This window comes from Condylura cristata, unplaced genomic scaffold, assembly GCF_000260355.1.
Source record: "Condylura cristata isolate star-nosed mole 26May11 unplaced genomic scaffold, ConCri1.0 scaffold00017, whole genome shotgun sequence".
Taxonomy (NCBI): Eukaryota; Metazoa; Chordata; class Mammalia; order Eulipotyphla; family Talpidae; genus Condylura; species Condylura cristata.
Window position 1 is genome coordinate 4859897 of NW_004567118.1, and position 24972 is coordinate 4884868.

Sequence of the window (24972 nt, forward strand, 5' to 3'; positions counted from 1 at the left end):
TCCTGGATTTTCCAACCCAGACTTTAGGGTTCCTTCACTGTACCACGCTGGGTCTCTGCACCAATTACCATGCACCTGTCTTATCCACCCTCTGGTCTAAAGACACTTGGCACTCCCGGGCAGGTCAGGGGCTCACCCATGTCTTATCCATCCTGCCTAACCACCTAGGACAAGGAGGCTAGGCAAAATGGGGTAAAGATGCCCTCTGGGGGTGAGGACAGCTTGGACTCCCCCTCCCTAGGAACTAAAACCCCTTGGCTGGTCTGGACCTGGGAGAACAGGCCAGTTCAGCCCCCTGCCCACTCTCCCGGCTCTTTGTCAGTCTCTGAGGCCACCTGGGGTTGCTCCTCCATGAAGAGGCAGTCCCCTGACCCATACGTGAGGGCATGAGGGGACTTGGGGGGCAGGTGAGTCAGGGTGGGGCGGGACAGCAATGCCTGGGGCTCTCCATTCAACCTTGACTCATCCGTACTTCCTGGCTTAGGAGAAACACAAACAACCTTGCTGCTACCCAACCCCCTCCTCTCCCGCCCCCAACCTACAGGCCTGGGAGGAATGGGGGAGGCACTGGGCAGGGAACAGGCTAGGGGAGAAAAAGAGGATGCGGGGCCTGAGGCTCCTCTGACATCATCTCCTCCCCACCCTCCCTGCCTCAGCCTCTTCCACTCCAAATGGGACCAGCAATCTGCCCCCCTCCCACAGCCACCACCCTGCCCAGGAGCCCCCTCACCGTGAAGGCGAGAGGAAAGGCCTGGCCTGGACCCAGAGGCCCACTGGGAGTGACCCAGAGGCCCACTGGGAGTGGAGCTGACCTCCCAGAAGTTGCTCCCTTGCTGCCTGGGGCCTACCAGGCTTTCATTCTGCCACTGCTGCGTCCCCCCTCCATCACCTAGAACTCAGCAGGCCCAGGGGTCTCACATGCATCCCCCCTGGGGGTGTCCTAACACACCCTTCTGGGTGTCCTAGTCAGAAGAGTACCATAGGAGCAGAGTTAAAACTCCCAAGAGGACAGGCAGGCAGAGAAGGGCCGGGGAGGGCCACCAGGTAAGGCTTAGGGTGTTGCCAGGGAGGGCAAAACTGATCTTGGACCGTGTGCACCAAGACACAGTTGCCCCCTCCCACCCAGCCTCTGGCAAGGGTCCTGGTGACCCACCCAGGAGGGCTTGGAGGCTGCAGGAGCTCCTCCCCCACCCTCCCCCAAGCCAGTGAGCAGCAGTGGGTGCTCAGGGGCCCAGAGGGCAGGGTCTAGTAGATTTAAGTCAGAGGAGGCCAAGCCAGGCAGCGGTCCCGCAGCGCCAGACCTTTCTGGCTACAGGAGTGGGCCAGGTGACGGGGAGGGGCCAGCTCCTAGCTAAGAAGGCAGCCTCCTCCCCAGATACCTGAAGCTTTTCAAACACGGCCCCAGAAAGCTCCCGTTGAAGAAACCACTCCGCGCCCCCCACCCCACCCCCAAACTGTCCCCTCGCAACACCACAACACCCAGTTGCAGTCCCCCACGCCTCTCCCGCCCCGGCGGCCCCAGCCCCACCCTCCTTCCCGCCCTCCCGGCCTCCAGCCTCCTTGTTTACTTCCTGAATCTTGCCCCACCTGGCTGGCCCCGAGGGAGGGTGGCTGGGCCCAGTGTTTAGGGCCCAGAGAAAACAAGGCCACCTTCGGCGCTTCCCAGGGTGGGGGGAGGGGCCGCAGGGCCGCGGCCTGGAGGCGGCGGGAAGGCGCCCAACTAGCCCGCCGCCTCACGCCCGCCCCACCTGGGCTTCAAGTGTGTGTTGGGGGCGGTCAGGGGCAGGCTTAATCTTTGGGGGGCGCTCTTAGAGTGGAGAGGGTCCAGGTGAGGAGGCGGGGAAACCCCTAGGTGAGCCGGAGGGAGGGAAGGCCCGGGATCTGAGGCCCCGCCCACTCCCTCACGCAGGGAAAAATGCCCAATGGGAGGAGGGGGCCAGTTCTTTTAAAGTTTAATTTGGGAAGAATGCTGGAGTGCCTGTGGAGTTAATCATTACAGACCACTTGCTTCGTGGAGGGCCCCCCAGCAGGATCTCAAGGGAAGAGGGGAGACCAGAGTCCACGCCAGGCGGGCCAGAGGGGGCACGCTTGAGGCACCATGGGGCTGGGAGGACCTCCCACCGCGACAGGTGCATTCTCCATCCGCGCCGCGCCAGGGAGACGCAGACCCGACCCGGCCTCATCCCATCTGCACTCCGCCCCCCACACAAACACCACACTCTACCCCCCCCGTACCCTCCCTGGCCGCAGACACCCCAGCAGTCAGCCCTGCAGCTTTTCCACCCTACTTCATTCAGAAGCCAGAAAAGACCCCCGAGCCTGCCCCACTCCCATTTCCCATCAGAGGGCAGGACCCTGAACAGGGATACACTCTGGACAGGTAAGGTTCTAGCAGAAACTTGAGGGTGCCCCAACTGAGCCCCAATACTCAAACTGGGGTAAAATCAGATTGAACAAAGGAACGACTGGAGAGCAACGACCTCGCATTCGGACCCCTCCACGCTCTCCATCTGGGAATGTGGGGAGGGGCCACTGGCAGCGGGAAAGCCGCGTGTCGGAGAGGAGAGAATCTGAACCTCACTTCCCCGTTCCCATCGCTGGTCGGTCCAGGGGGCCGAGGTAGGGCTGCTAGGAGGGAAGGAGTGGGGACGGCAAGATCTGAGAACAGGGCAAGACTAAGGGCCGGCAGATGGCGAGGAGGGGGCGGGATGGGAGACGACGGGGAAGGGGGGTGTGGGTTTAGGGGATAAAGTAGGCAACCGCCGGAGTAACACCGCAGGGGGTCAAATCTTTCTGTACAGACCCGACCTGCCAGTGCTCCCCACCCTCATGCTCAATTGCCCGCTTTGGTCCTTACCTGGACCCTGGGCGTCCGGACACCTGGCTGGGGCCACCGGTTTAGGGAGGGACGCCAGCCCTTAACTACCTGTCCCCCTTCTGCCTCCGCCCCTGACCTGACATCACTGAGGGGGAAGAGGAGGGGGAGAGACTGGAGGCAACCTGCCCGCCCACCTGGGCAACCAGCCAGCCCCTGGCCCAGAGATGGGCACAGCTCAGGGCCCCAGTGCGGCTGGGGGGCGGAGCAGGGTCTCGAACCGATGCCGGTTCCCTTACCTGGAGAAGCCCCAGCGGAAACAGCAGGACACGGGCCCGAAGTCGGGCTCTCTCTAAGGTCCCCCAAATACCTGGGCGTCATTCAAATCCACTCCTGCTTCTCTACAGGTGGTGTGAGAGTGTCCGACTTTGGACGTAGAAGTCGAGGTGGGGGAAGGAGACTGAGCCCGGTGTGCCTCGGCTCCAGGCCAGGGGAAACTAAAATTATCTTGGACAGGTGGGGGCGGGGCTTGGGAGGAGGAAGCACCGGAGGAGGGGCGGGGACTCCCAGACACTACGCTGGCTGAGGTTGTTTTTGCCCTTCTTAGCCTGGAAGCAGGTGCTAGCGGGGAGGCGGGGAAGACCGTCGAACTGAACCGCCTGGAACCAGAGTCCACGTGACCATGGAGGGCGGGGCTGGGACTGGAAGGTGAAGGGATGGCCCCGCCCACTCTCCCCCACACCTCTCTCCAAACCTGGTCTGTTCATTGGCCAAACTAGGGGGCCCGCCTGCCATTCTGGGTCCCACCCTGGGGCAAAGAGCACTTGGAGAGAGAGGGAAGCCTGCCAGTGGGGTGTCCAGCAACATGACCTGCCCCTTGACCTCTAGTCACAACCTGGCCACCCAGGCTGCACCCTGGACCCTCAGAGACACCAGGATATGTCCTCCCCTTTGAGCAAAGTCCAGGGTCTCATTAGGGTCTCATGGTGGAAGGAATACCGTGATCTGGGAGGAATCACAGGCCTGGGTGCCAAAAGACTCCCTTTAGACATCACTTCAGCACTAGGAAACACAGGGCAGGCCAGGGAGACGGCCATAGAGCCGCAATCAAAGGCAGTGGCCACCACCCAGTCTGAAGTGAGTGACAGATGGGTAAACAAACAACCCATGAGTGATAAGAAGTCTCACCTGGGGAGTACTGAGGAGTGACTCCAGCCCCAACTTTCTCCAACTGAGTATTCCTTGAAAAACCAGTATGTGTAAGTGGACCAAACAAAGGTGTGGGGGAGGGGGCAAGGTCACCCGTGCCCCAGAGCAGTTCATGTAAAAGCAGCATGGACAAGTCACTCATTCCTGCCTTCCGCCATTCACCTGACACTTGTTAAGTGCTTACTATATGCCAACCCCATGCTTGGTACTGAGGATACAGTTGTGAGCAACAAAAACAAACCCCACCCTTGTCCTCATCCAGCCCTGTTAGGGAGACTGATATTAATCAAATAGTAAAGATGACAGAGGACGAGTATACCTGGAGGATGACTCACCAAGGAATTAGGGAAGATTTCTGCATGGAAGTGACAACTGAGTCAAGGGAAGTTGTCTGGAGCAAGGAGGAGGTTGAGACTGGTGAATAGAGAGGGGGGCGAAGGGACAAGGATGAAGCCTTTGGCTGGAGAGTAAGCAGAGGCAGAGTGGGGGTGGAGGAGAGGTTCAGGACCACGTGGGGAAAGGCAAGTGCTTTTGGACTCAGTTTCTCCGAGTGTGACCAAACCCAGGGGTCACTTGCCTCCAGCTTTCTATAAGCTTGTATAAAAAAAAAATTCCTGCGCCCCTCCCCACCCAACTGAAGGTCAGTCTCTGGAGCAGAGACCCAGGAATGTGTGGTATTGACAAGCCCTCAGGTGGTTGTTCTGTAAACCGGGTTTAAGAGCCATCCATCCTGTCTGTCCAGACTGGCAGGATTTATGGGCAGAGGCCAGACCCTGAAGGGTCCATCAGGGCTTAAATGGAGGGACAGGGCAGTGGAAAGATTTATATTTTGGAAATACCAATCTGAATGTTGAAAGATGGGGCAAGAAGCCACAGAGGGTCTGTGTGTCAGGATAACAAAAAGATACATTCAAGTAGGTGAGTTTTACTATATATAAGTTGCATCTGAGTTTTTATTTTAATTTTTTAAACATTTATTTATGAATATAGAACTGGAGTATAAGCCAGAGGTGTTGGGGATGAGAGGATTAATCAGAGACAGAGTGGGGAGCGGAACAGGCACACTGATGAAGGACACTGCTGAGGGGAGCAGTGGGGGAGACAGGAGAGGTCTGCTGCACCATGTGGGTCACTACCCTGGCCAGGGATTGAGCTCATGCTGCAGTGGCTGTGGAGAGCTTCACAATGCTGTGCTTTAATCTGTTGTATCACCAGGACGGGTCCTGTATCTCAGCTTTTAAAATAAAAATGGGAACAACAACACAAAATAGATTTATAGATCAATGGAACAGAATCAAGAGTCCAAACATAAACCTTTACCTTTCTGGTCCATTGATTTTTGACAAAGTTGCAAACACAATTCAGTGGGGGAGAGGAGAGTTTTTCTGACAAATGGTGCAGGGACAGTTAAATATTCACATGCCAAAAGATGAATTTAGCTCCTTACCTCACATAGTATACAAAAAATTAACTCAAGATAAATCTTAGACCTACATCTAAGAGCTAGAACTATAAAGCTTCTAGAAGAAGCTATAGAAGAAAATCTTTGAGACTTTGGGTTAGACAAAGGTCTTAGCTACACCAGCAAAAGCACAGTGATGAAAGTACACTGCCCTTCCTGGTGGCGCAACTGGTAAAAGCACAGCACTATGAAGCTAATGCAGCCACTGTAGCATGGGTTCAATCCCCGGGCAGGGAGCTGACCCACATGGCACAGCAGCCCTCTCCTGTCTCACCAGCTGCTCTCCTCAGCAGTGTATTTCAGTAGGTCTTCCTACTCTGCTCCCCACTCTGCTCTGACCTGTATCCCAGTTCTGTATGCATAAATAAATCTTCAAAAAAAAGAAAAGGAAAAAAAGAAGTTAGACTTAATCAAAATAAAAATTTTGCACTTTGAAAATGCTATTAAGAGAGCATGTTTAAATCTTCTCCAGGAATGGGAAGAGATACTCCCAAACCATATATCTGATTAAGGACTTTGTATCCAGAATACATAAGGAACTCTTGCAAATCAATAACAAAGACACAAACAACTCGTTTAACACCCAGTGAACGATTGCAGTAAATATTTTTCCATATTAGCTATATGAATAACTAATAAGCACATGAAGATGAAGCTCAACATCATCTGACATTAGAGAAATGCAAGGTAAAACCACAACAGCATATGCCAGCTCAGATACCTCCAGGACGGCGAGAATAAAAGGTAGACAACAGGCACAACTAGGCTGTGGAGAAACGAGTCCTTGTATGCTGCTGATGGGAATGAAAAATGGTACCGCCACTTTGAAAAATAGGTTGGCAGTTTCTTAAAAAGTTAAACATCAACTTACCACACAAGCCAGCAATTCTACTCTTGGGAATCTACCCAAGATAAATGGAAACCTTTGTCCATACATAAAGACACTCACTTGAACATTCGTAGCATTATTCGAAATAGCCTAAAACTGGAAACTCAAGCGTCCATATCATAAAAGATACACTACTCAACAAGAAACAAAAAGCATGATACATGCTATTGCATGGTGAACTTCAAAAACGTTATACTGAAAGAAGCCCGAAGCAAAAGACCACATATTGTCTGATTCCATCTGTATGAAATGTCCAGATAAGGCAAATTTATACAAGCAGAAATCAGCTAAGTGACTGCTAGGGCTAGAGGTGGGAGCTGGATCAACTGGAGAGACCTTTTCAGGTGACACAAGAGTTCTGTAACTGGATTATAGTGAGGGTTGCACAATGCTACAAATTGCTGGTTTGTTTAAACATGAATGTTTTAAAGGAATATGCTAGAATATGTTAACTGACTTATTAGGAAACTTCCAGGGAGGGAAGAGGCAAGAGACTTAGCCTCCATTTCAAGAGCTTCAAAATGGGACTACAGATGCCAGCCCAGTAGTGAGAGTGGGTTGAGACAGATTGGTGCAGAAACTGAGCGCATATGATGCACATGAGCATGGAGCCTGAAGTGGACATCCCAAAGGCTAAGGACGGCAAATGAAGGGGGAACGGGGTCACTGCCCCAGCTTGTGGCAAGTTTAGAGTTTGAGTCGGAGTACTTGGGTATGTAACTATGGGATGGTTTAAACTGTCGTCAGCGTGTGAGCAAAAAATGAGAAGTTTTTCATACTATTGGCCAATCTCAGGTTCGCTTGCCCCACTTCGTATTTCTTTTGTACACTGGAAATCCCTTTGCAGAACAGATTCATTAGATTAAATAAGGTCGTGAAGTTCAGGCAGACACCAAATGCGGTGCAAGCCTAGAGACCCGAGCAGAGCATCGAGCCAGGGAGACCGTCTGGACTGGTCTGCCCGGATCAGAGTCCTGGATCTGAGGATCACGTCCAAAACGCTGCCGCCTCTGTGGCCTGCAGGGGGCGCGCGAACACAACTCGCGTCCCCACTCCGCCCCCAGCAGCTCCGCCCCATCACGTGCCCACGGCGTCGCGTCACACCCGGAAGCAGAGACCGGAGCGGAGCCGGCAGCGATGAGCGGGGAGCTAGGGCCGACGTCCGTAGCGCCCCCTCCCGGGGAGGTCGAACCGGGCAGTGGGGTCCGCATCGTTGTGGAATACTGGTGAGCAGCTTCGGCCGTGGGGGGGTCCGGGCCGGATCGGGGCGAATCCACAGGGGGCCCCCCAAAACCCTAGTGGACCCCAGATATCTCCCCCCTAGTGAGCCCTGCGGCTTCGAGGCAACCTACCTGGAGCTGGCGAGTGCAGTGAAGGAGCAGTATCCTGGCATCGAAATCGAGTCCCGCCTTGGGGGCACAGGTGAGGCCGCGGAACACCTGCTGAGTCAGCGTTCTAAAATAAATCCCAGCTCTACCACTTCCTAGCTTGGGCATTGGCCGCTTTTTTAGTGTCCCGCAGTGTCTGGCACACAGTAAAATGCCCGGCCAACGAGGGTCCCCTCCTTCAGAAATGAAGGGGTCAGATGAAGCCTGTAGGGAAAACCGATGAAACTAAAGAAGGGTAGAGCTGGGAGCGAACCCTGAACCCTGAGCTCAAAGGTAGAATACACTGGGGAGTCTCCCTGAGGTTCCTGTGGCTTGATCTGCCCTTGGGAAAAGACTTTAAGGAACTACCAGTGTGAAGTCTAAATCCAAGTGTGGATGGCCCCGTTTGGTGGCTTCCCCTAACTTTTATGTGTTCTCAGTGTAAGTTTATTCATTGGTCTAATACCAGGGGCCTTTGAGATCGAGATCAACGGACAGCTGGTGTTCTCCAAGCTGGAGAATGGGGGTTTCCCTTATGAGAAAGATGTGAGTATTTGCAAAGTTGGGAGGGCACCCCGCCCCCCGGGCCACCCTGCCTCTAGATCACATCACCCCACTCCACATCTCTACTCTCTAGCTCATTGAGGCCATCCGAAGAGCCAGTAACGGAGAACCCTTAGAAAAGATCACCAACAGCCGTCCACCCTGTGTCATCCTGTGACCACGTGTGTTCTGGGTTCCTGCTGTTCTGAGATTCAAGCCCTTGCCTACCCTCTGGTCCTGCTGGGGACTCTTCCTGCCTCTTTCCCCCAATTAGCTCCTGGTAGCTAAGAGACCTGGGTCTCTATCTACTTGACCCCTTTGGGCTCAAGAAGGGAATAGAGAGACCCTTGGGAGGTGAGAGACCCTTTCCGTGGACATCACTACAATCACCTTATAAGCCCCCCCACCTCCCTGGATCAGTGTCCACAAAAACCCAGTCCCTTCTCCAACTTGGCAATACCTGCTGGATGCCACCATAATTCTAATTTATTTTCCGTTGCCGTCGGCAATGTCAGCTATTGGCAATAAAGTGGCACTACAAACACCTGTGCCAGCTGGTGTGATTTTATGTCCAATCTGGGAGTGTGTGTGGAGGGGGCAGCCACAAAGGTCACCCAGCCTTTATACCAGAGTGGTTGTGTTGGAGAGGTGGACTTTTAGTGGTAGCTACCTATGGTTAGTGACCTCCTCTCTCAGAGCCAAGGCAGGGAAAATGAGTCACACAGCAGACACTGCCTCTTTCCTCCATCCCTCCTCCAACCCCTGCCCTACAAGGAGGAAATTACCCCATTCTGGTGGGGCCTCAGGGACCTCTTTTTTCTGAGCAAAAATGGTGGTTGTGAAGGACTCTCAGCTCAGAATCCCAACTCCTGGACTTCCCCAACCCAGAAGCCCGGACACCTAAGCTTCTTGAAGATCCCTACCCACTCCCTCCAGGAAGAGATGAGCTGCTAAGGCAGGAGATGGCATTGCCACCCTCAAGGCATAAGCTGGTGTCCAGCTGTTTTCCAAAATATATTTGCAAGTGGAGAAAGTAAGTATGGAGAAGGGACGTCCCTTTCCCAGTCCAGGGACCCACACCCCTTCCACAATACCCACTCTTCCTGAGTCCTTATTTCATCTTTTAAAAAAAGTACAAACAAAACAAAACAAAACAACACTCTGTACAAGGCTGGGTCAGGGCACTGCTGCCCCTGACTTCTAGGGGCAGAGCCGAGCCTCAGGGACAGTCTGGGTGGGTTACTTTGTTCCTCGCCTCCGGTGGGGCGTCTCCTCCTCTTAGGCCCGGCTTCTCTAAGTCTGTCAGTGCCAAGGATTTGGAAGAGAGCCGGCGAGGCTGTTCCCTCAGGAGGACAGGCTGTGGTCTCCATCGGAGCCTAGAGTCAAGTGGCACAAGGCTTCAGGATGGATTGGGACTCCCCGGCAGGCTCCACCTTCCAACCAGTCTGGGTACCTCTCAGCCACTCAGGCCCAATAGGAAGGAAGACTCCTGGCGGCAGGCTCCTCTCGAGCCTTGTCCTGAGGCAGGCGGGCAGGAAGTCAGGCCCCTGCTCCCTGAGGGTACAACGGAGCCTCAGTGGACTGGGCCTTTCTGGCTCACACTGGCACATCCAGGCCCAGGTACTCAGGGTTCTCTGCCGTAGGAGTCCCTTCAAAGGTGCTGGGTGGAGAACCCCGCTCTGATGGGTCCTGGTCCCAGTAATAGAGGTTGTCAAAGGCTGGGCTGAAGGTCGGAGGAGGATGGGGCTGAGCAGCTCCACCCCGGGATGCTAAGTACTCGGGGTTCTCCACAGCACCCCCGAAGGCAAAAATGTCTTTAACAACCCCATTCTTTCCTGGGGAGAGAGTCTTGGGGGAAAGAGTCTTGGGCCTTTCCAGAGTGGCACCAGCAGGCCGAGGGGTCAAAGGGCCCTCTAAAGGCGAAGGGGGTTGTGGCCGAACGTCTGGCTGGTTCACGTATTCTGAAAGGGCAAGAGAAAGGGGCTTGTTAGGGAGAGGGACCCCACTACCCCTGATGCCTCCCCGACAGTGGGCACTGGGCTGAACACCTCCAGCTCCCCGACCTCCCAATCTCTTAGCTTGGGCCTGTCTCCCATACCGGGCTGGGTGCTGCAGGTCAGGGGGGCAACGTAACCATCAGTCTCTGGGGGCAGGGATACTGTGGGATCCTCGCTGTACCGCTGGAGAGGGCTGGGGTCATGGGCGAGGCGCTGCAGCCCTTTGGCTGCCCCCATTCCCAGGTCACCATCGAACACATCAGAGCCGGCCGCTTCCGAGGGAGCCAGCGGAGACCTGGGGGGCCCCTCTTCTGAGGGCTCCAGCCCCAGGGCCAGTTCAGCACCGCCACTCTGGGGGCAAGAGAAAAGGTCACATTGGTCATTCCTGCATCTGCTGTGGAGACACTGAGATGACAGGGTCACAAGACATAAGCAAAGATCACCTTTGGGGCAGGACACGTCACCTTGGAGAGAATGAGGTGGCGGGAGGGGGGGAGCCAGTAGGAATCCTCCTTCGGGATGAGGGCTCCATGGAGGGGGACATTAGAGAGAGGGTGGGGTTGGGAGGGGGAGAGCCAGACACGCCCGCCAGTGTGACCAAGGGGACTGACCCTGGTGGATGAGCTTCGGTGTCTGCGGTGGCCTGTGCCCCCCGTGCCTGGGGCAGGGTCTGGGCAGAAGAAGCCCTGCTGGGGTACCAGGTACTCCTCAGCATCCACCAGGTCCCCCATGTCGTCATCCTCCAGCAGCGAGCGGTAGAAAGTGCTGTCCAAGGGGCTGGCAGGCCCCAAATCCTCATTCTGGGGAGGAGGGAGACAGTGGCAGCCTCTGCCCAGCCCGGCACTCAGCCCTCCTGAGGGAGACTCAGAGGACAGGTGGTGGGCTGCGTTGGGCAGGGGCAGCCTGGAGGCCTGGGGCCCGGGGGGGGGCGGGGGGTGAGCTCCCCCCTCCCGGAGAATGCTTACGCAAGGAGGGGTGGAAAGGTCCGTACCTGGATAACCACAAAACGCTGGGGGTCTCTGGCCATGCGAGAGAACTCGGCCACCAGCTCCCGGAACCGAGGCCGACATTCAGAGTCGATCATCCAACCTGGGGCAGGAGGAAGCTCAGCCCCTCAGTTCTGGCTGCCTCCCGTGTGCAGGCCCACCCCGCCCTCTCTACTCTGATCTGGACAACCCCAATTTGTTGGAGCTCAAAGCTGTCAGGGTAGTGGAGAAGAGGTTGTAGATTCAGGTCTACAGCCAGAATCTCCGGGCTTCCCTACTCACGACCCCTTTTTATTCACTTAACTGTCTTCTCTGATTGGTCCTCAGCCAATTATACTTGATAGGGAAGCCAGGCCCTCCCTGGTGGCGCAGGGGGTTAAGTCTCAGCACTATGAAGCTGTCAGCGGCTACTGCAGCACAAGTTTGCTCCCGGGCCCGGGAGGTGACCCACATGGCACAGCAGACTCCTGCTCCCCTCAGCACTGTATTTCAGTACAACTGCCTGTTCGGTTCCCCACTGTCTCTGGTGAATCCCCACACCTCTGGCCTGTGCCCCAAGTGTATGCATAAATAAATAAATCTTTAAAAAAAGAAGAGAAGAAAGGGAAGCCAGATCCTTTGGGACCCCTGGATCTATACATGTCCTGCTCCTGGCCCCTTCCTGTCCCTTTGTTGAATCCTCCTTGGAGGACCTTCACCACCCTGTCCCCTCCCAAACAGCAGGCACAGCGCAGCCACGCACATTTGACCATGATCATGTAGACGTCAATGGTGCAGATGGGGGGCTGGGGCAGCCGTTCCCCTTTCTCCAGCAGGTCAGGGATCTCCCGGGCTGGGATCCCATCGTAAGGCTTGGCCCCAAACGTCATCAGCTCCCACACAGTCACACCTGGGGCGGAAATGGGGTAGAAGGTGGAAGAATAGAAGGGCCTTAGTGTACCAAGCCCCAGGCTCTAAAGAGCCTGACAGCAAGCGGGAAGGAGGAAGGAATGTAACTCCAGTCCCTGGGAATGCACAGACCTGGCTGTGGGGCCACTGGCAACCCTTCCTCCCCTCCCCATGGGCCTAAGGTATCTGTTACTTCTCCGCCACCCCAGCTCTCATCCTGCCACCAGCACCCCAGGGGAACCACCCTCGCCCCTCCCCTCCTGTTCGCACCGTAGCTCCACACATCACTCTGGTGGGTGAACCGCCGTCGGAGAATGGACTCCAATGCCATCCACTTGATGGGCACCTGGGAGAGCAGAGACGTGCTGGAACCCGGTGTGGCAGGAGGGCGGCACTCATGGTGCTCCCAGGGGCCGGGCCCCACGCCACTGCCTTCCCTGCTCCCGCCTCCCACCTTGCCCCCGTCTGCGTGGTACTCGGTCTCGTCAATGTCCAGCAGCCGGGCCAGCCCGAAGTCCGTTATCTTGACGTGGTTGGGACTCTTGACCAGCACATTCCGGGCAGCCAAGTCCCTGTGCACCAGCCGCACTTCCTCCAGATAGCTCATGCCCTGGGGCGGGACACAAAAGCGTGGGCTTCTGTCAAGGCCAGCGGGGCCTGGCCCGCTCCCTGGAAACCTCCCACCCCTCACCCTGCAGGGAGACAGACCTCGCTCCCAAGGCCTGCAGAGCCCGGGCGCTCAGCACATACCTTGGCGATCTGCACACACCAGTTGAGCAGGTCCTGGGAGCCCAGGCGCCCTCGGTGTTCTCGGACGTGGTCCAGGAGGCAGCCGTAGGGCATAAGCTGTGTCACCAGCTGCACCGTGGAAGTGAGGCAGATGCCCAGGAGCCGGGACACGTACGGGGAGCCCACACCGGCCATCACATATGCTTCCTGGGGGCGAGGGGCACGTGAGAGGGCATGGGAGACCGTAACCCCCCAGACCACACAGCTTCCTGAGGAGTGAAGCATGACTAGGTACCCTCCAGGGGAGGCTGAGTCACGGGGCTCAAAGTGTCTCCTCAAAGCCCCGGGGAGGGAGACAGAGCTTCGACCTGCTAGCCAGGGCTCCCGCTGCACTCCCAAATAGACAGGGTGGGAGGACGTACGTCCAGAATTTCTTTGTTAGCTTTCGGCGATGTGTTTTCTCTCAACACTTTGATGGCCACAGGGATCTTCACATTTTCCCCATCTGGGATCCAGATGCCCTGGACAGAAAGACGATGTGAGCAGGAAGAGGGCTGACCAGACTCCAGGGGGCCATCACTCTTACCCCTGGGCCAACCCCACTATTGAGCAACCCCCCACTGTCCGGCTCATTCTCCACCTCTCTCCCTATTACCGCCTCTAGAACTGCCCTGTGAACCCCCCAGCTCCTGGCTGGCTACCCTAAACAGCCAGGCCTGCCCCGCTACCAGGACCTTGGCTCCTCCCCTGACCTTGTAGACGGTGCCAAAAGCTCCGGATCCGAGCACTTTCACCTTCCTCAGCTCTGTCTCTTTCAGGATACGCATCTGGGCCTGGTTGGGCACAGCTCCACTCGGTGTCAGTGGCTCCACCAGCTGGGGCGAAGGGTGCCATCAGTACAGGTGGGGGGGGGGGGCACAGACCCTGTCACCACCTCCCCCCAGCAGGGCCAGGAAGCCCTGGGCCCCCCTCACCTCGGTTTCCTGCAGCAACCTGCGCATCGTGTACTTGCGGATCTTCTGCCTCCGTCGCTTAATTACGATGCCCAGGACCAGACTCACGACCACAAGCAGCAGAATGCCCACCACGGCCGTGATGATGGAAGTCACAGGGCTGGGGGCGGGAGCCGGGTCAGAGACTGGGGGCCAGTCTGGGGCAGGAAGGATGAAGGGGTCCCGTGGGGAGGGGCGTGAAGGCCACTAGCACTTGGAAAGGGGAGCGCTAAGGGTGACCCACGGGCTCCCAGCCTCTCTCCCTGACCCTAAACCCCTCTGTCCCTGCGGCCACTGGGCTGCAGTCCAAACGCATCGCTGGGCAGTCGAGCCCTCTCCATCGCGGCTCAGCGCTCTGTGCTCAGGTCCACGGTCCTAGCCCAGGGTTCCCAAACTTCACAGAGATCCCCTGTAGCTGCTAATCACAGGCGTCTGGGCCGCACTCCCAGAGACCTGGGCCTTGGTGTGGGCAGGCCCAGGGCCGTGCCCCGGTAATTCTGATGTCCTGACCAAATTCTTCACCCGTGCCTAGGTCATGATTCCCACACCTCCTCGCCTTTGCACATGCTGTTCCTTCTGCCCGGTCTCCATTTCTCCGTGGGCATCTTTTTAGACTCAGCTCATCCGGATAGCTGGAGCCCACCACTGATATCCTTGCCCCACTCCACGCCCCTTGCTTAGCCCAGGACTGGCCCATGGCAAACCTCTCATGAGCTTGCTTCACGGGCAGGTGATCGCCTAAGGCATACTCCAACCTCTTTTTCCCACCAAAACCTTTCCCAGATCGCCCCACTGCCCACAAACCAAGCCTAGCCCTGTGGCCTGGTGGTGAGGGCCTTGCACTCCAGACCTGGTGGCCCTAACCTGACTCAGACATGGCCTCTCCCCATTCTGTGCTTGCTCAATGGCCCAGAACCTTCAAGCAAACACGCCTGACCCCTCCCCCCAGTGCCACCTGTCTGCTTTCTCCCTAACGCAGGTGACAGACCTGCCTCTCATTCAACACCTGGCTCAAAGCTGCCTCTTCTTGAAGTCTCCCCCAGCCTCGTGCACCTCCATTGTTCCCTCTCAGCACCCAAGCTGCTTCTCTTCTAATCTACCTTGAGGCCCAGGTAGCTGAACGCACCTGGGCCCCTTACGGGCATGCAGCCACTCGGGTGGGAGAGGTACTGGGTGTCTCTGCCATCTCTAGCCCCCCCGCCACCCTAGCATTCCGAGCTGGCCCTCCATCCCCTTGCTGATGAGAAGTAGTAGGATGCACCGCGGAGGAGGGGACTGGGAAGGGGTATGTGTCACACCAGGGGACCCCGCCCTGCAGCAGTGACCGCCCAGCGGCTGGCCGTCCCGTGACGTGCGTCCCAGGGACTGGGCTGACCTGGCTCTCTGCTCGGCGGGGCAGCCCTTGTCGTCCAGGTCCACACAGCTGCAGGAGAGAGAGTCCCGTCAACAAGGCCGACCCACCTCCTGGGCTCACCCCAGTCTCACCGCCCGGGTGTGGCTGGGTTATTATCCTCATTTGACAAAAGCAGAAACTGGGCTCAAGGTCACCAGTGCTTGGTCTACCAGCCCACAGGGGATTTCTTCCCCAGCCTGGGAACTCACAGCCCCCCTTCCCTGGGGTGGTGGGGTGGGGATGAGACGGGCGGGGAGGGACAGCATCAAATCTAAACGCTCAGCTTTTCTGTCCATACAGGACGGCAGGCAGGACCTGCACCACCCCTGCCAAGGCTGGTGCGGCCACACCTGTGGAATTAACAATGCCTGTGATCCCACAGGTTCACCTCCTGGGACAGACCCTAAAAATCCAGTACCCCGTGGACCAGATGGTCACAGATACAAGTAGCTTAAGTGCATTAAACTGGGGGAAAGATTAAAAAGGAAACAACTGCAATCAATATCCTTCAACTAGGGGCATGGTTAAGCAATACTATATCCAGGACACAGACTGAGTGGCTAAAAGCAAAGCCCTGTGCTCACACCAGACAGGACCTCCAAGGTACATAAAGGGGGAGGGGGAGACACAATGTACACAACTATGTGCAGTATGATTCCACTTACATTAAAACACACCAAAACCAAAACTAATTACATAAGCTGAACTGGACGGAATTGCTGTTTTTGACCTACAGCAATCTTATATGACTCACCTAATATAACTTAATACATATTTACGTAAATGTGTAGAGAAAAGCCTAGAAGGATGAACACACCTGAGTGAGCCTGCTGGCTCTCCCCCTGGGAGGGGTTCCCCGGGAGGGTCCCCGAGCAGGGAGGGACGAAAGAGCACGCACGCTTTCAAACGTTACGCTGTCACATGACCGAAAACCAGGTGACACAGGATGTGATTATGCGTACTTTATACGTGACTTAAACACAACTAAATGAGAAAAATAAGACCAGTGAGTATAGTTCACTATGTTAGGAAATGGACAAACTTTGAAGGTGCTGTTATGTGGGAAAAAGAAAAACAATTCGTAAACAATACGGGTGGTCTACGAGCCATCCTGAAATGGGTGTGTGAAATACGTTAGCATGGGCACATGCTAACAGATGAAAACACTGGAGCAGGGCTGGGTCCTCAAGGGACATTCATTTATATTTCAGTTTAATTAAAAGTTTATGTGTTACTTTTGTGACCAGAAAAAAAAAAGATGAAAAACTGAGTCTCAGTAAGTGAAGAAAGAATTGTCTCCCTTTCATAATAAGAGCCCAGAGAAGCGCCGAAATAAAAGTCCTTCTTTCTGGGCCCTCCCTGGTGGCGCAGCGAGTTAAAGCGCAGCACAAAGAAACTTAAACCACTTCTGCATGAGTTCGATCCCCGCCTGCCCCGGAGGTGACCACATGGCGTGGCAGACCTCTCTTGACCCGCCCGCTGCTCCCCTCAGCAGGGTACTTCGTCTGCTCCCCACTCTGTCTCTGGTGAATCCTCTCGCCCTCCGCATCTCTGGCCTGTACCCCAGTTCTGTACGAATAAATAAATCTTAAAAAAAAAAAGAAAAGAAAAGAAAAGAAAATCTACCAAAAAAAAGTCCTTCTTTCTGCAGAAAAGACCCTCAGACTCACGAGTGGGTACAGTTGATGGGACACGGCTGACACGTGCCCTCCTCGTCTGGGAACTTCCAGATAGGCATGAAGGAGAGGTCAGCTTTCACGCCACTGGGGCAGCGGGCCACGCAGAAGGGGGGGTCCTTGTAGTGGGCGCAGGCCACACACTGGTCGGCCTCCTGAGGGGGAAGGAGAGTTGATGGGAGGCCGGCACCCTCACCCCCAAGGCAGCAGGCCCAGCCCTTGGGCCCTTTCCACCCTGGGGTAGACCTGCTCTGTGTCTGGCTCCCGCTCATCACTCAGCTCCCCACTTTCAAAGCCAGACCCCGCGCCATGGGCCTCACATAGGAATTGGAGGCCCCGAGAGGAATGCACTAGCCAAGGTCCAGCCCCAAGTGAGAAGAATTCCTGACACAGGGAGCCTCTCCGTGCTGCACCAAACGGCATTTCCAGTGAATTCCTGCACATGCCACGAGGTGGGCACTAGCATCCTAGTAAGTCAAGAATGCATGAAGCAGGCTTGTTAGCGGGCCTGGCTTAGAATTAGCGTATGAGGCGTGAGGCCTTGACCCCGGTCCAGCCACCTTGGCAGAGCTCGGAGTTCACTGCACAGCTCTTGCACTGTCCAGCTTCCCTCTCCTTCCACCCTCCTGCAATTCAGGCTGCTGGGAACCTCCCTCCAGAGAGAATTTAGACTTGGCGCCCCCTCCAATTGCTCACCAGCCTGCCAGCCCCTGCCCCCTCTACCCAGCTGCCACCACCAGCTCACCGATCCAAAGCAGGTCACTGAGCCGTTCTGGGGCTGACACTCAGCGTGGCACGGCAGACAGTGCCTGTCCTTCACGTACTCCCGGGGGAGCCTGAGAGAGGGGACAGCGGTGAGGGGGCCTGAGGGAGCCCCGGGGCACCCTCCCAGCCTCCCCGTCCTCTGCCCCACATACCCGTGCAGTACTCGGCATTCCTCCACACACTCCTGGCCCCGAAGGAACTGGCTGCAGTTGACACACTGGGTGGGCCCCGGACCCCAGCAGTGGCCATGGGCACAGAGTGGGTCGCAGGCCTGGCCCTCACCCACTGCAGAGAGGAGCAAGGGGCCAGAAGGAACTTTTAGGGGAGCTCCAGGTCCTCATGAACAAAGTGGGGGGGGGGGCATGGGCTGTAGTGGGGAGGGGCGTGCAGGGAAGAGTGTTGAGGTTCTAGCACAGGAAGAAGCCGGGGTAGTGCGGCAGGACACAGCTAGAATCATGTCAAGAGGCCAAACCAGCCCCAGCTGTGTCTAGAAAGGGGCATCAGGGACAAGAGTCTGCACAGGCCCCAGACTGCTGCTGCGGGGCTGGTGGGCACCCTGCGTGCTGGCAGCACAGGGCTCCCTGTCTTACCGCACTCATTCTCTGGCCGGTTGGCACTCTGGAGCAGGGCCTGGTGGGGGTTCCGGAAGAGCTGGTCCCAGGGCACCGTGTGCACGAAGCACAAGCGGGCGTTGCGGTGGATGAGGGCCAGCCCGCTGCCCAGTTCCCGCAGAGAGCGCAGCCCCAGCCAGCTGATGCCCAGCCCTTGCAGGGTCAGGGAGTAGGCCCCGCTGTGGAAGGAAGAGCGCCCAGCTGCAGGGCAGGCGGCACTGGCTGGCCCCTTCCCAGTTACAAAGGGTCACCCACATCTCCTTCCTGGCCCCAGCAAGCGGCCAGGTCCCATGCAAAGCTAGCTGCTGGGGTCCCTGGGGAACAGAGAACCCACCATGCCGAAGCTGCTCCCAGGCCTCCTGGAGAACCCCCTCACTCCCAGCTCCCCTCCCCTGGTGCTCACTCATGTAGAACTCGCCCCCGGATAACTCGTAGGTTCTGGAAGACACTGAGGTCAGGCAGACTGTCCGGCCATGCCGAGATGTACAGATAACCTGCAGGCACAGAGTGAGGCTGGGGTGTGAGGACTGGACGAGCGCCCCCGAACCCCCCCACCCAAGAAGCCAGAGAACCCACCTGTGATCTCCTCCAGGGTATCAAAGACTTTGAGCTGCTCAGGCTGGAGGGGGGCAACGTTGGAGGCTGGGTCACTAGAAGGATCAGGAAAGGGGTCAGCAGGGCAGGAAGGAGTGGACACGACCCTTAGAAGGGGCTCTGCTGCCTTCACCCTCCCACCCAGTAAGGACGTCACTTCAGCTCTGTCCCTCAAGCCTGGCTCTTTCCATCCTGAGCTTCAGCCCAGATCCTACTTTGGCGAGGTCTCTCAAAATATTTATGCCCTTTGCTCTAGAATCCTACTTCTAGGAATGTGGCTAGTGAGTGAGACGCTGGTGCTTGTCCCAGAGGCACATAAAAGACAGAACTGTGGCCCTCCCTGGAGGCGCAGTGGCTTAGAATGCAGCACTGCCGCCAGCCACAGCCGCTTCAGTGCGAGTTCAATCCCCGCCCCAGAGGTGACCCACATGGCGCCGCAGACCTCTCCTGACCCGCCCGCTGCTCCCCCCAGCAGTGTGCTCCGTCGTCTGCCTGCTCTGCTCCCCGCTCTGTCTCTGGTGAGTCCTCTCACCCCCCCCCCGCTCCTTTGGCCTGTACCCCAATTCTGGATGCACAAATGAATAAAATCTTAAAAAAAGAACCGCAGCTAAAAGTGAATACGGAAAACCACCTAAATGCCCGCCCCAGAGGTGACCCACATGGCGCCGCAGACCTCTCCTGACCCGCCCGCTGCTCCCCTCAGCAGTGTGCTCCGTCGTCTGCCTGCTCTGCTCCCCACTCTGTCTCTGGTGAGTCCTCTCACCCACCCCCCGCTCCTTTGGCCTGTACCCCAATTCTGGATGCACAAATGAATAAAATCTTAAAAAAAGAACCGCAGCTAAAAGTGAATACGGAAAACCACCTAAATGCCCGTCGGCAGACAGAAGCACAGCTAAGCAGAACCGCAGTGTATCCAGGCTACAGGACAGAAACCACCTCTAGGAGCACTGAGCATGGCGCGGGCACAGCTGAGCAGCCGAGGGGTGGACGCAGCCAGGCCTGGCGCGCCCGCAGCGTGCTGGACACCAGTGCCCCGCACAGACGCAGCCGGGCACAGCGGCAGAGCCCAGGCCGAGCCCAGGCCGAGCCCAGGCCGCCTGGCTGCTGCCTGGCTCTCAGCTGCCTCTCCGTCCCCGCCCCACCCCGCTCCACAGCTGTGGAAGGAGGCAGCTCGACATGAGCTGGGGTGACCGGCTCCCCAAAGCAAGGGGCAGACGGTACTCCCAGTCAGCGCCCACTTACACCCACGCTTCTCCCAGCAAGTTACTGAGACAGTGTGCGTGTGTGACGTCTCTGCCTGAAAGCCCAGAGGAGCACACTCAGGTGTGAGCGTGACCTCTGAGGGGTGAGCCCGGAAAGGGGCGGCCTCCTGTTCCTTGGATATTTTCTAAGAGTCAAAGTATCACCGACATACATAAGAAGCTCAGACTTTCGGTGGAGTTTGGTAAGTTTGGACAAAGCACTCACTCAAGTCCCTACTACCCCCATCAACACACAGAACATTTCCTTCACCCCAGAAACTCCATTTCCTCCTTGTCTGGGCCCTGCACCCCAGGGCAGGCCTATTTTGACCTCTATCACCAGAGCCCTTCCGGTTCTGGAGCCTTCCCTGAAGAGAACCATGCAGCAAAGACCCTCCCTCATTTTTTTTACTTAACATGCCGAGATCACTGAGACTGCTACATGTGTCAGCTGTTTCTTTTTATTGCTGAGATTTTATAGTAAGGATATACCGGGCCCCCCTGGTGGCACAACGGGTTAAACGCAGCACTATGAAGCTGTCTGCAGCCACTGCAGCACGAGTTCAATCCCCAGCCCCAGAGGTGACCCACATGGTGTGGCAGACTCGCCCGCTGCTCCCCTCAGCAGTGCACTTCGTTGATCTGCCTGTTCTGCTCTCTGCTCTGTCTCTGGTGAAGCCTCTCACCCACCGCACCTCTGGCCTACACCCCAGTCTTGTATGCATAAATAAATCTTTTTTTTAAAAAAGGATATACCACCCTTTATTATTTATTTTCTTTTTCCCTTATTGATATCAAGCCCTTTCCTGCTTGAGGCTATCAGGAATAATAGCTGTGAACTCCAGGAGAAATTTACTTTCTCTGGTGGTTCGAGCTTCATACAAGCGTACGTTTACAGATGACAGGCCTTTTATAAAGCAAACCCTCCAGAAGTCCCCTGCTCCCCTGGTCTCCAACCTGGCTCCTCACCTTCCTCCCTGCCATGCCCCAGAGATGCTGCACTTCTGGGGTCCTCAGGAGTCAGTGGCTGCCCTGATGGAGCCTTGGGCCAACATGCCCACCCTTAACCTTCAGTGTCCTCACCCTTCAAAGCTCTCCGGCAGAAATGCCAGGCTCCCGAAGATCTTCTTGCAGCCTTTAAACTTCTTGATGTTAGCGCTGGTGACCGCCCTCGCCTCCCGCAGGTGCTCCATGCCCAGGCCATAGCACTCTGTGGAAAGGGGGGGCAGGTGTGAACGGCCATCCCAGACCCCACTTGGGGCACCGGGAACTCAGACTCTCGGGCCCTGTCTAGTCTCTTCCTGGGAAGGAATGCCCCCCACATGGGCAGGCGATGGAGGGAAACTGTGGGGTTCCTGGATAGGCTCAAAGGTGGGGGTGTGTGTGAAAAAAGGATGGGACCCCCGGAAGGCTGGGACAGAGAGGCGGGGGGCACTGGGCACCTGGGGCACAAGGCTTGCTGCATTTCTCGCACCGCTGTGTTCCATCCTCGGCTGACACCTCTTGATTGTTTAAGGGACAGACCAGGGTGCAGGACCCCACATCCGTAGATAGGTAGTTATCTGAGGAGATCAGGATTATGGTAAATATAACCCTGACGCGTCCAGGCTACAGAAGAAAAACTGACAACTAGGAGCACTGAGCATGGAGCAGGCACAGCTAAGCAGCCGCGAGGAAGGACTCGGCCCGGCGGGCCCACAGGGCGCTGGACACCAGTGCCCCTGCACAGGCGCAGCCGGACACAGCGGGCCCACACGACTCGCGAGCGGCAGAGCACATGCCAAGCCCAGGCTGCTGGCTGCTGCCTGGCCCTCGGCTGCCTCTCCTCACCATCCCCGCCCCACCCTGCTCCACAGCTATTGAAGGAGGCAGCTCAACATGAGCTGGGGTGACTGGCTCCCCAAAGCAAGGGGCTGACTGTACTCCCAGTAAGCACCCACTTGTACACTATCCGCCCCAGCAGAATTAGCAGAATGGGCCTCCTTGGTGGCACGGAGGTTGAGTCTCAGCTATCGGCAGCCACTGCAGCACAAGTTCGATCCCCGCCAGGGAGCTGGCCCACGTGGTGCGGCAGACCTCCCCTGTCTCACCCACTGCTCCCCTCAGCAGTGTGTTTCGGCCAATCTGCCTGTCCTGCTCCCCACTTTAGTGAATCCTCTCACACCCCACCCCTCTGGCCTACACCCTAGCTCTTGTGTGCATAAAAAAGAATTACTAAAATGCCGTTTCTGCCCAGTACTCACAGGGACAGGCGGTCACACAGCTGGCACCAAAGGTGTACCGACCCTCAGGGTTGGGCATGGACTCGAAGGTGTCGGTGTTGTAGATGACCAGGGCTGGGCAGTGCAGCTCACAGATGCCACTGTGGTTGAAGTTGAGGCAGGCCTGGGTGAGGGTGGGAAAGGCAGCTGGTGGTCACTGGACTGTTTTTTAATCCCGGTGGACCAGCGGGAAGAGGACATCCCAGGTGGGGCCCCCTGGCACCCCCGAGGCGTGGGGCCCAGTGGCCACATACCAGGCAGTCGGAGTGCTTGGGGCCCGTGCAGCCGGCAGCACACTGCTCGTGGCAGCAGTCAGTGGGCAGCGGGCCCTTGCAGCGGGCACAGCCACTGGCACAGACAGTTTTCGTCACTGTCAGGGAAAGGGCAGGACGAGAGCTGGGTGGTGGCCAAACACAGGCCCCAACCAGCACCGCCCTCAGGGGTCACCTCCTCCCTAGGGAGACACTGAGGACTGGAGTCCCATCCAGCCCACGGCACCTTTGTGCCTCCCAGTGTTCCCTGCCACCGACTCTGGCTTCCCTGGAACTCACAGTTCTGACAGTCCTCAGAACCTGGTCCCCAGCAGTGGGAGAACTGACAAGCCCGAGAACAAGGCTGGCCTGGGGAGAGAGAGAGACGGTGAGCAAGTGGCAGAATGCACAGTGACGGGGGAGCGGGCAGGAAAAGCAGAACCCCAGAATCAGGGGTCGAGAAGCAGAGGAGACAGGACAGAAGGGTCAACGAGCTGAAGAGATATGGAGAGTTGAGACAGACCAAGAGAAAACTAGGGGCGAAGACAGGGAAGGGATGGGAGGATTAAAAAAAAAAAGCAGGCTACACAAAAATATGTAAAAATAAACTATTATAAATTTTTTTAAAAATCAAAAGTAATGCTGAAACAGGCAATACAAGCAGATGGTAAAAATAATTCAAAAAAAAAAAAAAAAAAAAGGCAGGCGGGGAGCACGGCTTACAGGTCCGTGAGCGGTCGGTGTCTATCTGCAGCTTGCTAAGCAGGTTGTTCCTGTGGAAGATGTCACTCCACGAGACATTTTCCTGGTGGCAGAGCTGGGGGTTCCGCTGGATCAAGACCCCTCCCTTCAGGATCTCTGTGGGGGGGCATTAATCAGGGGCTCTTTCCAGTCTGTTACCTTCTGCCCTCCTTTGCGGCCCTCCTGCCTTCTAAAAGGGGATCAGGCCTCTTAGACACCCCCAGTTTCCCAGGGAGCAGAGACAAGACCTCCAGCATCATGAGGCCTGCCAGCAACCCCCCACCCACGCACATGAACAGCGAGAGCTCTCGAGAGGACTGGGTGGTCCACGTCAGGGCCGAAGGTCTTCTGCTTCCACCTCTAACCCACACCCTGCTTAGCCATTAAAAGCGACCCTGGGCCCTCCCGGGTGTGCAGCAAGTTGGAGCGCAGCACCGCAAGGTGGCCGTGGCTGTTTCGGCTCGAGTTCCAACCCCGGCCCCGGAGGTGACCTCATGGCGCGGCAGACCTCTCCTGGCCCGCCCACTGCTCCCCTCTGCAGTGTGCTTCATTGATCTGCCTGTTCTGCTCCCACTCTGTCTCGGGGGAATCCTCTCACCCGCCCCTGCACCTCTGGCCTGTATCCCAGCTCTGTATATATAAATAAAATAAAATCTTTTAAAAAAGAAAGACAGAGCGACCATGGGGCCTGAAACGCAGCCTCCCTAACGAGCTGCACAACCTGGAGTAAGTCACTCACTTATCTTCCACAAGCCTCAGCGTTCTCATCTGTAAAATGAGGAGCGCACTGACGCTTCCCTGCCAAGCCTGCCGCCAGCCGAGATGGGCAGGCGCGTGCAGGGCGCTCGGCTCAAAGCGTGGGGCACTGTCAAGAGCCAGGCCTGCCACGTACAGCTTCATGAGTGCTTCACCGCACACGTACACGCCATCAAAAGAAGGCAAAAAACTAGCTTGCATTCTAATCCCTAGATTCTGCAAGCTGGCGCAAGTTGTGCTTTCCTGGGAGAGCAGAACTCTGCAATCTTTACAGGGGGGCCTTCCACCTGGATCCACCAGAAGGGGTGCCATTTCCATCACACAAAGCACCCCCCCTTGTCTCTCTCTCTCTCTCACACACACACACACACACACACACACACACGGCTGCTAGTGGCCTGGTCAGTTCTCAACACCCAGGGGAAGGTTTCCGTGATAACAGTGGTCACCTGTGAGGCTTCGCAGCCGGAGCTCCCGCAGCCCGCCCGGGGTAGCCCCCGGGGCAGCCCCCGGGGCAGGGGTGCTGCCGCTGAGCGGGTCTCCGTTGTCCAGCACAGCCAGGGCGTACTTGTCCTCAAAGAGCTGGGTGCCTCGCACGATGCGCAGCCTCTGTAGCGGGACCTGCCTCACCTGGCTGTGAGCTATGAGCACATAGCCCTGCACCTCCTGGATATCCTGCGGGGTTGGGGGAGGGGGGCTGAGGCAGACCTAGGGCCTGGAACACCACCAGCCCCCCTCCCCAGGCCTCCTCCGGTTACTGCGTGCTGGGGATCTTGGGCAAGGCCCTAGCTCCTAAGATGGAGCTT

The 24972-nt window shown here is 56.9% G+C and overlaps 2 protein-coding genes across 3 annotated transcripts in view; one reads left to right on the forward strand and one right to left on the reverse strand.

The window, feature by feature from the left end:
• The first annotated feature begins 7467 nt into the window (after positions 1-7467).
• Positions 7468-8831, forward strand: MIEN1 (migration and invasion enhancer 1). Its single transcript, XM_004684242.2, has 4 exons — positions 7468-7601; positions 7700-7797; positions 8212-8288; positions 8380-8831. Exons 1-4 carry the CDS (start codon positions 7513-7515, stop codon positions 8461-8463), a joined length of 348 nt encoding a protein of 115 aa, XP_004684299.1. The 5' UTR covers positions 7468-7512; the 3' UTR covers positions 8464-8831.
• Positions 8832-9032: 201 nt separating this feature from the next.
• ERBB2 (erb-b2 receptor tyrosine kinase 2) overlaps positions 9033-24972 on the reverse strand; it is a 23431-nt gene continuing 7491 nt past the window's right edge. Inside the window, exons 3-27 of one of the 2 annotated variants that reach the window (XM_004684243.2) lie at positions 24616-24841; positions 23393-23527; positions 22970-23038; positions 22673-22788; positions 22401-22542; positions 21600-21719; positions 21241-21367; positions 18899-18972; positions 18726-18816; positions 18302-18501; positions 17864-17996; positions 17692-17782; positions 16941-17101; positions 15253-15300; positions 13860-13998; positions 13638-13760; positions 13308-13406; positions 12907-13092; positions 12611-12766; positions 12427-12502; positions 12011-12157; positions 11274-11371; positions 10894-11082; positions 10384-10633; positions 9033-10246 (exon numbers count right to left, since the gene is read on the reverse strand). In XM_004684243.2, the coding sequence (XP_004684300.1) occupies positions 9882-10246; positions 10384-10633; positions 10894-11082; positions 11274-11371; positions 12011-12157; positions 12427-12502; positions 12611-12766; positions 12907-13092; positions 13308-13406; positions 13638-13760; positions 13860-13998; positions 15253-15300; positions 16941-17101; positions 17692-17782; positions 17864-17996; positions 18302-18501; positions 18726-18816; positions 18899-18972; positions 21241-21367; positions 21600-21719; positions 22401-22542; positions 22673-22788; positions 22970-23038; positions 23393-23527; positions 24616-24841 (3561 nt within the window). In that variant the 3' untranslated portion in view covers positions 9033-9881. Of the gene's footprint in view, positions 10247-10383; positions 10634-10893; positions 11083-11273; positions 11372-12010; positions 12158-12426; positions 12503-12610; positions 12767-12906; positions 13093-13307; positions 13407-13637; positions 13761-13859; positions 13999-15252; positions 15301-16940; positions 17102-17691; positions 17783-17863; positions 17997-18301; positions 18502-18725; positions 18817-18898; positions 18973-21240; positions 21368-21599; positions 21720-22400; positions 22543-22672; positions 22789-22969; positions 23039-23392; positions 23528-24615; positions 24864-24972 lie in introns of both variants that reach the window. The other variant, XM_012726397.1, reaches the window with a different exon arrangement.